This window comes from Nuphar pumila, chromosome 6 (genome assembly GCF_984573655.1).
Source record: "Nuphar pumila chromosome 6, dmNupPumi1.hap1.1, whole genome shotgun sequence".
Taxonomy (NCBI): Eukaryota; Viridiplantae; Streptophyta; class Magnoliopsida; order Nymphaeales; family Nymphaeaceae; genus Nuphar; species Nuphar pumila.
The window spans coordinates 19,385,341-19,397,536 of NC_143254.1; the positions used below are offsets into that span (position 1 = coordinate 19,385,341).

Below are 12,196 nucleotides of genomic sequence, written 5' to 3' on the forward strand. Positions count from 1 at the left end.
CTTATTGGTAAAAAAAGAATAATGAAGTATATAAAATACTCATAATTGATATTTAAAAAATAAAAACACACTTCTAACTCAGGAATGAAGTTAATCTCCTTATTTATTTACAACTCGCAAAATTTATAGGTTTTACATCTATACCCCAATCCAACACATCTACATATAAGGTTGTTGCATCTAAGGTTAGGTTTGTGAGTGCATTAAGTGTGAGTCATAAGTTCAAAGAGGAATTTTATTTTGCTCATGATTTAGAGTGTCAATGTGTTGAGGAGGTCGAGGATATAAAACCTAGTTTTGATCCCGACGTAGAACCCTCTTTTGCATCTGAACCCACTCAAGAAGTTGTTTATACCTCTGTCATTTTCATGAATGAACCCTAGAAGGAACCTTCTAGCAAAATCCTTGGTGGTCTGATATTTGATGAGGTCAATGAGGAAGCCAAAGAGGATTCCCTATATGTTATTGAGGATATTTCAATTGATGATGAGGTTCACAAGAAACCTAGGTGAAATTGAGGGTGAATTTATTTTGATGAATTCGAGAATAGTGAGGATCATCCAGATAGGTGTTTTATTGAGCATTTAAAAGTTTAGAAAGAAATGTTTGAGCCTTTAGAGAGTCAAATACCCATCTAAATCCTAAATGCAAGTTAAAATCAAATAATTTGTGTGCAAAAGCCTCAAAAAAATTTGGTCTTATCAGAACTTTAGTGATGTTGCATACTGCATTGGCATCTAAAGACAACTTTTGCAGTAGGTTTGAATTGCTAATTTTTAGAATGAACTTCACTGTTAATTTTGTAAAAGAAAATGCAGTGCCTTGTTGTGATCTTAAGCAGAAATCCTTTTAATTAAGTGAAATGTTGCATAATTTTTTTTTTATGGATGCAAAAGTTTTTTTTGCATTTGTGAGTGCTTTGATTGAAAAAAAAACATGTTAAATATTCTATTTTAGATAAATTATTGTTTCATGATCAACTTTTGCAAATTTTATATATTATTAAAATGTCAGAACAGGTTGAATATGTATTTTGTGAAGCTTTAAATTGGAGAAATCATGTAATCTCCCAACTGAATAATTTAAGTTTTTTAAGCATACATGAACATTATTATTCTGTTTCTTTTAGGATTATGCATTGCAAATTATTGATTGGCATATTTTTTTGCAGGTATTATGGTGATCCACTTAAGAAGAATCAGGCTCCAAGGATGAAGACCTTTGACCAAGAAGGGAATGGTGCAGGAGCATCGGGATCCATGCCCCACATGCGAGGGGTGGGAGCGAGATCCAAATCCAAAATTTTAATAAAAAATGCAAAACCAAAGTTACTTGATCCATTTTCAATTCATTTGGGTCAATTCGAGTCCCAAGAGTATTTTTGGTAATTTTACCCATGATAATTTTTTGAGAATTTTGTATAATATATCTAAGAAAATTTATTTTGGTATTTGGTTCCTATTTTGTGAATTTTGGAACCTCGAACAATGTTGTAATATTTTTATTTATAGATTTTTTGGTAGGATTAAGATCTTACAAATTCGAATAGTTTTAATACCCTGTAGGATCCATTTTGTGGTACTAGACGGTATAATGGATCCATAATTTATTTTTTTCATATCCAAATCTGGATTCAATTGACACATGGCAAATGGTTTAATGTGATTGGTTTTGGAGGGAGGTGAGCGGCCAACCATAGCTAGCCACCTTACCTCAACCCTTTCTGGTCTATAATGGAGGTGCCACCAGTCCATTCTCCCTTGGTGACTCCTCATTGGTCAACCAAGAGAAGAATAGGACAAACAATTTGAAAAAGGGCTTCTGATTAGCCTCCAAAGGTGGCCGCCCTTGTGGCCAATGAGAGGCTATACTATATTGTCTCCCATATATAAAAAAAACATTCAACAAAAAATCTAGAGGTCTTTTGTCTAACTTGAAAAAAAAAATTGAAAAAGAAGAAAGAAAACAGAGAGGAAAAAATATTAAGAGAAAAACATGAGTTTTAGGAGAGAACTTGAATCTTGAGAGTGGGAACTTGTGAGTTCCAATCTGTGTACGAACTTGTGGGAGAACCACCTCCATTATCGTGAAACCTTACAGGTCGTGGGTTGATGCTATCCATAAGGTCTGATCCTAAGCTCTTTGGAGAGCTATCGAGCCATGCACGAGAGCTTGGAGAGCTCGTGTGAAGGTACTTGACCTTGGAGAGGTTGTGAGGGTTGTTTGGGAGAAACACCCCTCTCTTCTTCATCGTTGTCAATCCTCATTGTGGAGTTTTCAACCATTGGATGTGTGGAGTTGTTCTTGTGCCTAGGAGTTGAGGCACGAACATGTTGGATGGATCTAGACTACCTTGGAGTCCTGTTGATTGTTGGTTTGCCGAAAATCACTTCTTTGAATGCTTGATGGCGTTGTCTTTGATTTAACTCTTTGTATCTTATTTGAAACCTGATTTTTTCTATTCATGTTTTGCTTGTGATTGACACGTGTTTGGTTGAGATTATTGATTGCTGAAGGTGTGCAAACAATACCTGATCAAAGTTGTCTAGTGAGGTTTTATGCTGGAACTTAAAACTAAAACAAAGAAAAAAAGAAAAAAAATCCGCTTCTTGAGAAAAACATGGATTCTAAAATTCCAAAACTCATTGTTGCCATTTTCTCATCTGAAAACTCATTCCACAAATGTGTTTGAGTGTCGATCTCAGACTTCTTATTGTTTGATCCATGTATGATTTGATTATCAAATTTGGTTGTGAGAAGGAGAAACAAAAAACGATTTATTGTTATTTAAAAAAAAACAATCGTTAGCTTGAAAATCTTTAAAACCTTGGATGAGATATTTCCAGATCTGTTAAACTTTTCAAATGTCAAGTTGAGGATTTGATACAGACCTATTGACGTTGGTCCAGGTCTGAGTTCATTTAAGTCTTGAGCGTGGAGCTAGTTTGTTAAATGATTGCATGCAGTTCAGTTCAAATAGTGAGCTTACCACCGATGCTTGTGAAAATCAATTTTCTGTGACTGAGCTGTCCCTTCCTCATTGTTGTTCATTGTTTGAATATTGATCTCAGACCCCTAGACCTGCGATCCAGGTCTGAGGCATGTTCCTAATTGCCGTAGAAGCATGTTGTTATTGTTCTATGCAAGTTTTTTCACATTGTTAAAATCGGTTTGAATGCTTGGTTAACCCAAATCCTCTTATTGTGATCTATTTTGTGCTTATCCCAAACTTAAAAATATTAGAGTCAGGTCTGAACTATTGTTATTTTTGTCATTGGGTTGTTTGTGGAGTTTTCATTATTGAATGTCTCAAATAGGAGTAGATGTTTCCTATGAATGAATGACTTGATTTCATTGATTCAAGAACAAAATATATTCTGTCGTGAGTTGAATGTGTTAGCATGTTAAGTGATTGAATATGATATGAGTTGGTGCTGGAATATGAGATTTCATTGTGTTGAAATTATTAGTTGCTAGCAGTGGCCAAATCTGTCCAGTTTCTTTACGAAGCATATATATATATATATATATATATATATATATATATATATATATATATATATATATATATATATATATATATATATATATATATATATATATATATATATATATATATAGTCTTAGGTGAGTTTAGCATAGTTAGTTTTATTTTAAAAAATAACAAAAAAAAGAATTGTTTCAAAATTTATTTTCTCATTTAAGTTTAGTTGCTTTCGCATCGTACACTTGGCGTATAAGTGTATCCGTGAGATTGACCTCCCATAGTTCGGTCGTGTCTGCAACACCTACTCTAATACATGCCTACCAACAATATATTAGGCATCTTAAGTTTTTTTTTTTAAGTTTTTCTTAAATCTGACTATAAAAATTGTGCTTTTATAGGAATGGATTCTTAGATCATCTAATTAAGACACATAGGTATGTTTTTATAGGGTTTGAAAATCAAAGGTTTATAATTTTTGTAAATAATTAAGCTGAAAATTTCATATTTTTTCATCCAATAGCACGTTCCAAGTGTCATTTTCTAGCAAATTGACCATGCCAAACACATCTACAAGATTAGATTTGCAAAAACACATACTAAAAACCCTCATTCACTTGCGATATATATATATATATATATATATATATATATATATATATATATATATATATATATATATATATATATATATATATATATATAGAGAGAGAGAGAGAGAGAGAGAGAGAGAGAGAGAGAGAGAGAGAGAGAGAGAGGTGATCAATCCATAGGTGCTCAACCCGAGCTCAAGCGCGCTGACTATCCATCGCGCGTGTGTTGGACAATCACTATGCAAAAAACAAAAAGAAAATTGCACAAAAATTGGCATAAAATCCCTTTAGCCGCACTTTCAAAGCACCATAAAAAGAAAAAATATATGCATGTCCCTGCTGGGTTTTTAGTGGCATTTCAAAGCGCCACTAAAGGTCCCAATATATGGGACCTTTAGTAGCACTTTAAAAGCGTGTTTTTTTGCCTTTTTTTGCACCTTGATTGTCCATGTGTGCACGGTGGATGGTCAAACCCGATTGAGTGAGGGTTGAGCACCTATGGATTTATCAGACACCTATATATATATATATATATGTGTGTGTGTGTGTGTGTGTGTGTGGAGTCTGGATCGGGTGCAATATGATTGCACAAATATTTGTGCATTAAGCACCTGCTGATGGAGGTTGATTAAGTGCTTAATGCACAAATATTTGTGCAATCATATTGCACATGATCTTTTCACGTGTGTGTGTGTGTGGTTTTGACCATGATACCATACATACGGTGGTATACACTTTTGTTTGAATAGATCTAACCACCAAATGGTAAATCTAATCGTACAGATGTATTTAGCACAAATTATTTAATATAAAATGAAGGTTTTCTCATGTTTAATACACCAGGAGATTTTATTTTTGAGACAGACAAAATCAATTTCTCACAATTCATGAAAATAAGGTTTAGAAATGATGTAAAACATCCTATTTGAATCAACTTTAACACATCAAAATGCTAAATAAAATATGTTAAATGCGATCCAACGGTTAGATTTTGCTTTTGCAGCCTAGATCTTTGTAAATCAAGTGTGTATATGGTGGTACAACGTGTATATATATATATATATATATATATATATATATATATATATATATATAGTAGAGTGTAAGTGTTTGAACATTAGGTGCATGCGATACGTGTTCGAAACTAACAGCGATATAGTCAGTCATGAAAAAACTCAAGGTATGAGAATCTGGCAGAGACTTGACGGCAGTCCCTTATTGCATGAAACACAAAAGGTTAAGACCTGGCCAGTGCACCCCTCCCCAACACATCAAAATGCGGCGAATATATATATATATATATATATATATATATATATATATATATATATATTCGTGGCTTCTACACAAGAAATCATGGATGCCACCAAACCATGAAACCAGTGAATCTTTTGGGTTGTCTGCTGAAAATATCATTAAAAAAACTCCTGTTATGGACAACCACTATGGCAGCCTCAAACTTCTTTAGACGAGGTTTCCTCTCTCTCTCTCTCTCACATATGAAACCCTTTCAAAATATTAGTCATGTTTTAAATCAATAGAGGCAAAAAGAATAGATAATGTGTTTAGAATTTTGGAGATGCTCGAGGAAAGAAGACCTTCAAAAGTTGACGGGGGCAATATCCAGTGCTTATGCTTCCCTAAGTTGTCCGCAGGTTATAAACATGCAAAACTGCATCAGCATCTCCCTTTCCATAAAAGTTAAAAGTCCACCCTCCCCTCCCAGACAACTTCACCCTCCACTCCATATTGACAAAACCATAAAGTAGCACTAGAGCAACATCAGAGTCATCTCCACCACCACTGCCGCTATCATGGAGAAGAAGAAACCTGATCAACAACATAAAGTTGACGAGTCCATAAACTTCAAGTTTCAGGTGTACCCATCTAACCTTACCTCCCACTTTGTTATCTTTGCCTTGGGCATCACTTTTGGTGTCATTGCTAGCTTCCATATCAGTAACTACCTCCCCATATTCAATAAAAAAAACTCCAATTCCCCTCTCCCTCCTCTTAAGTGTGCCACAAATCACTCAGTCGGCATCGATCTGAATCATGGCAACAATTCTTCTCTTGCTTCCTCTATTATTCCTGTTGGCGATGTTGCTGCCGATCACAATTGCATGACGACCAGCTCACCATCCAAGTTAAATTCATGCGATTCTATTCCTCTTGCAGTTAAGAACGGCACACATCATCCCACCGCTGGTGTTGATCCACAGCGCATGAATTCTTCTAGCAGTTCTCAGCTTATGGCGCGTTGTGACCACACGAGAAAGAAGTCTGCCAGAATTGGAATCAAGGATTGGATACAACCCAGTTTTGTGATGCATAGCATGGCAGACGATGAATTGCTATGGAGGGCATCTATGGTTCCCAAGGTTAGTGGGTACCCCTACAAGAGAGTCCCAAAGATTGCCTTCCTATTCTTGACAAGGGGGCCCCTTCCCTTAGCACCCTTGTGGGAGAGATTCTTCAAGGGACATGAAGGTAAATACACGATTTATGTTCACACAAACCCCTCCTACAACCTATCAGTGCCAGACAAATCGGTGTTTCATGGAAGAAGAATACCAAGCAAGGTACCATAACAAATAACTTTTCATATTTCTTGAAATGAGCTTGCTTAGAATGTATTTGGTATTATATATGTGGGTAACGTTGGCTACACTGGACCACACTACTCTCCACTAAAATATTACCTGTTTTCCAGCATTTTCTTCATCTCTCTCTCTTTTTTTAGAACAAGCTTTATAGATATCGTTTACATGGTTTCATTATTTTTTTCATGAAGGACAGGGAAACCACCCTCAAAATCAGAAACCTAGTCTTGCTGGCTAAGTCTGTCGTACTCGCGATCTCTATCGCAATGATGTAAACCCGTGGCCCGCAAGGAGTCACCGAGCTTCCGGCGAGCAAGGGATTATCCCTTGCCCTCATTAATGCAAAGGGGCTGAAGCCCATGGGAATGGAACCCTGACCACGGATCTGGTGGCCAAAGCCCCTTCCACTTCACCAAACCCTTGAGGCTACATGGTTTGATTAGTTAAAAACATGTTATAGATAGTCTGTTTGTGATCTATAATTAGATTTTTGGTGCATTGTATAACATTGATTTTTTTTTCTTTCAAAAACAAAAATCAATGCTATACGATTCACCAAAAACTCTTTTTTAGAAAAGATCACGTTTTTACGCCAAAGAAAATCTATCCAAAACGGTGTTTGATTGTATCTCAAGGGTCAGATTGAGCAAATAAACCCATCTATTATTTTTGGCATAGACTTTATGGTACATTCAAGAGTAGATAAAATTTTCTTACACACTGCTGGATTTTTGTGATCTAATTGTCTGAAACTCAGGATCATCCATGTCAGAGAAGCACTTGGACCATGTAGTTGTTGCAAGGACAGATAAGGTCATGTTGTATATAACCGATCAACTGTGATATTTTATTTTCGCACATCCTACTTGGGAACAAGGATGAAACCAGTTTGGATCCGGAACAGCTAAATACGTAGGGATTCGGAACGGAATCAGAGCCCAACAGTCAAAAATTGCAAAATCTCTATATCCTGGATCGAACCCATTTGCATCCCTACTTGGGAACTGTGCATCTCAATTGGAAAAACTAGGAGAGTAGAGGCCATGTACATCCTGATCAAGTGAGATGTGCAGTTGGCAGTGAATATAACAGAAGAATCGGTCATATACGAAGTGGGCTGATCTGTCTCTTTTGTAGCTCTTGATCCAGGTTTCAGACTTTCAGTTGGCATAAAATCATCAATTTGATTTTAGACTTCACTAGGCTGGGACCCTTGCGCTTACTGAATTTTCAAAGTTTGACAAACTTTATAGTTATACTTTCTGATGACCCACTTTTCTGCATACAAAAGTAGGTTGTTGGTCTAGAAGAGGGCCCCAAAAAGGTACATGAACACCATGTTCATGGCATCATCCCTCTTGTTTAACCAACAAAGACTGTGCAATAGCCCTTTTAAATATTCAGAGGTCAACCATGATAGATGAGAAACAGGCATCCCCTGCCTTTGGAAGCCACAGTGTAATTTAACGCGCTACTTTTGTCAATGGAGCTTATCTCATTCTGTCTTTTAAGATGGTGATATGGCACTTGAATATATAAGGGTACTTTCAAAATAATGCTTGTTTAATTGTTTTGAAACGTATCGCAATGTTAACTTGATAATTAACGAGGCTTTTTTCATGACCCGGAAGCCATCAAGGATTAAGCCACATGGGGACCCACCTAGTGGTCAAAGTAAAATTGAGATTAGGTGCAATGTGATTGCACACTTTAAGTGTGCAGCCGCCGCTGATCACCCATCATCTGCTCTGCTGTTCAGCCCCACAGCTGACAGGCTGTATCCCAAAGATGGTGCATCAGGTTTTTTTTAAAGGAACAAAGATGGTGGATGAGTAGGTGCAGCAGCACAGTAAAAGTGTGCAACCACATTGCATCATGCCCTCGGGTGGTTCGATCTTGGAGATGTATCAGCCACCTAGATTATCAACCCTCAACTCAAAACAAGATGACCTCAACCACAAGGGCAGATATTTAGCAAATACATAGGGATTTTAATTTTTTTGTCAATGTATTTTCATCTCATATTATTTATACCATTTTATATTTTATTATTTGTCAATATTTTTCTAAATCATGATTTATATATCACGAGATTTTCTCTCACCAAAAGATCTCAATGCTGAAATTTTTTATATTGATCTCTTTTTTTTTAAAGAATTGAATATATATTGATATAAAGGAGATGTACATACAAAAAAAGAAGTTAGTGATGAGTTATCACTAGCTGCAGTCTACTTTTAGTTCAAATTTGTTCACAACCACTAATTTTAAGATTAAAAACAAATGAACTTTTTTTTGGCAAAGCATTTAACTGTTTTCAACTTTTACATTTCTTTCCTGAAATAGTTTTCAATTTATCTATATCTTCTAATTCGCTTTTATTATTTGTCAACTGTGACTAATACCACTAGTCTTAGGAAAACACGAGCGCGTATTGGTTCAACTCAACTTAGTTGTTTGATAAGGAGCTGACATGTAATGAAATAGGAAAATCGTCGCATCAGAAACAAAGAAACCACTTTTAGGGCCTGCTTGGGAGCGTTTATGCATTTGGTGTTCCCGAGGCAAAATAAATCTTGGTCAACCGCCCATGGTGGTCCCGTTTGTAATCTCGGAGCTAGGATGAGCGTTTATGCATCTGAGAGAGAAGGTGTTGCGTGTGCACCCCCGGAACATGCACTGTAGCGACAGTGCATGTTCCAGGGTCCTCACTGAGTGCCGCGTGGCACGCAGTGGGGTGTGCGGGAGAGCTGTAGATTGCCGTACATCAGCCTGCAGGATGTATGGGGTGTATGCCCCCCCTACACTCCACTGAGCGCCACAGTGAGGACCCAGGAACACACACACTGTAGTTACAGTGCATGTTCCTGTGGGAACATATAACCTGTCCGCCATTTGAGATGGAAAATGAGGTCCTTTCTCCTTTGTATTTACACTCAGATACCACCTTCGGCAGCTGCCACTTCCTCAAATGCATAAACTTCATAAACGCCAATCCCAAACAGGCCCTTATTATTTATCTTTGTTCTCTGGAAGGAGTAGACACATAATTTCTTAGGGCATCTGTCGTTGAACAAAACCTTAAGCTAATATATTAGGTTTAGAGGGCTCCTGATTTATTTTAAGAAATACCACCAACAATATCAGGGCTTATATATAGACATAATTGCGTTGGATGCCAAGTTTGGTAAGGACAATGATTTCATGGCTGCCAAGTTATGCTAAAAAAAGCCCGAGATTTTTCTATTTTCATGTATATGCATGTTTTCTTACTTTTTTTTAAATTTTTTTTAGGGCACGTTTGCACGTCACCAAAAGGGAGAGTTTTCGTGAAAACGGGTGCAAACCCTTGCATTTCTGTGGGGCTCACCCATAGTGACAAATATCGCGAGATTTATGAAAATCTTGCGATAATCTCGTGAGAAACTGCCTGAAAGTTTAAAACGGCAATTTCTCATGAGATTTTCAAAATATCGTGAGATTTATGAAAAAAACATAAATACCATGATTTAAATGCGATATTTACGTTTTAAATGGCTATTTATTGTGATTTAAACATGATATTAATAAATTTGATTAATATTTTCTTATAAAAAATCAATTTTATATTTTTAATTTATTTTTCATTGCCGAGATTTTGCCGAAAAAAATGTGAGATTTATGATTTTTTTTTTAATTTCTCACAAGTTTTTGAAAAAACGAGAAATTACCAATAAAAACTTTTCTCACTATGGGCTCACCACATTGACGCAAACACGAGCTACTCTTTTCCCACAGAAAGAGGAGCTCGTTTTCAACATTCCACCCCTCCTTTTCCATGGTAATGGTTCCCGTGTCACGGGGGGGGGGGGGGACGATACACAAACCCGTCCTTAGTCTTTAAGCAGCATAGACTAGAAAGAAATAGCGAAGTGAATTGCTCATTGAACTTGCTGCTTCATCTGAGTCTTGATCCAACTAAACTGAAGCTGGTATATCCAACATGAGTCCAACCAATTTATTATTTTGGGTCATATGACATGATGTTTGCTTATTTGCTCGCTGGACAGGAATTGAGAACAGGTGCAATGTGATTTCACACTTTAAGTGTGTGCTGTTGTACCTGATCACCCACCATCTGCTGTTGGGCTCCACAGCTGCCGGAAGCAGATCAAGTACAATCACATTGCACTCTTTGAGTGTGCCACTGCACCTGGCCACTCTTTTCTTTAGGATACAGTCTGTTGGCTGTGGGGCTCAACAAAAGATGGAGGCTGGATCAGGTGCAACAGCACACTAAAATGTGCAATGTAATTGCACTTGATCTCCATTCACGGCTGACGGGCTGCATTTCTAAGATGGTGGATGCAGCAGCACACTAAAAGTGCAATCACATTGCACCTCCTGGACAGTGTGTTCTCTATGTTATCTTTTTTTGAAAAACAAATCTTTGCCCTTCTTTTAGAAAGAAAAGAGAATTGCTAATAGAAGGTTTTGATTTTGAAGCAGCAAGTTCGATGGGGGATGATTAGTGAATTGAAAGCAGAACGTCGTCTTCTTGCGAACGCGCTGTTTGATTTCTCGAACCAGAGGTTCGTGCTCCTGTCCGAGTCTTGCATACCCATCTTCTCCTTCACCACCACCTATGAGTACCTCATCAACTCAAGGCAGTCCTTTGTAGAAGTATATGATGACCCAAGTAGAAGTGGCCGTGGCCGGTATAACAGGAAAATGTGGCCAGTGATCATGCGTGACCAATGGAGAAAGGGATCTCAATGGTTCGAGATGGATCGAAAACTCGCGCTGGAGGTGATTTCTGATCAGAAGTACTACCAAGTGTTTGTGAAGCGCTGCAGGCGCCAATGTTACGCCGATGAGCACTACATTCCTACACTTGTGAACATAGAGTTCGGGGCATGGAATGCAAACAGGACTGTGACTTGGGTCGACTGGTCCAAGCGTGGGCCTCACCCAGCCAGTTATAGTAGGTGGAATGTGACCACGGAGTTGCTGAGAAAGATGAGAGATGGAAGCCAGTGCACATACAATGGGCAGGAGACATCTGTCTGCTACTTGTTTGCTAGGAAGTTTCCCCTTAATGCTTTAGGTAGGCTGCTGAAGTTTGGACCCAAGGTCTTACGATTTTAGAGAGAGAGAGAGAGAGAGAGAGAGAGTTTTGAGTGATCTCTTCCCTTACATTAACGGTTGCATATAGAGGAGGATCTAATTTTGTGATATTCCAATTGTTATGGTTTCATTCTAAATTTGTGATTCCGAGATAGTTCTGAAAAGTCCTCCGTGTTAAAAAAAAAAAAAATCCTCCCTCAAGATAAGGCAGGGCGTTACACTCATCATCTCTGATCTGGTTGTACTTGGTTATAATATTGAAGATAAGGTTACTTTTTCCCCTTTTATTTATAATCTAGAACATCAAAAATAATTTACTAAGTGTAATAAATAGACTTTAAATAGTCATCTATTTGGACTTATCCACATGGGTCTAGAACCCCTGTGGAGTCCCACTTGGGTGAAAACTC

General features: G+C 37.4%; 1 protein-coding gene across 1 annotated transcript; it reads left to right on the forward strand.

Annotated features, from left to right (window-relative positions):
• The first annotated feature begins 5,891 nt into the window (after nt 1-5,891).
• Nucleotides 5,892-11,807, forward strand: LOC149834209 (glycosyltransferase BC10-like). The gene is made up of 2 exons (XM_090009310.1): nt 5,892-6,659; nt 11,169-11,807. The coding sequence occupies exons 1-2, from the start codon at nt 5,892-5,894 to the stop codon at nt 11,805-11,807; spliced, it is 1,407 nt and encodes a 468-aa protein (XP_089865436.1).
• Nucleotides 11,808-12,196: the final 389 nt, after the last annotated feature.

What these genes read in the sequence shown, in the direction of transcription:
- LOC149834209 (XM_090009310.1), top strand. Translation starts at nt 5,892, where the DNA reads ATGGAGAAGAAGAAACCTGATCAACAACATAAAGTTGACGAGTCCATA. An exon ending in GAAGAAGAATACCAAGCAAG is followed by an intron (nt 6,660 to 11,168) that starts GTACCATAACAA and finishes ATTTTGAAGCAG; the next exon opens with CAAGTTCGATGGGGGATGAT.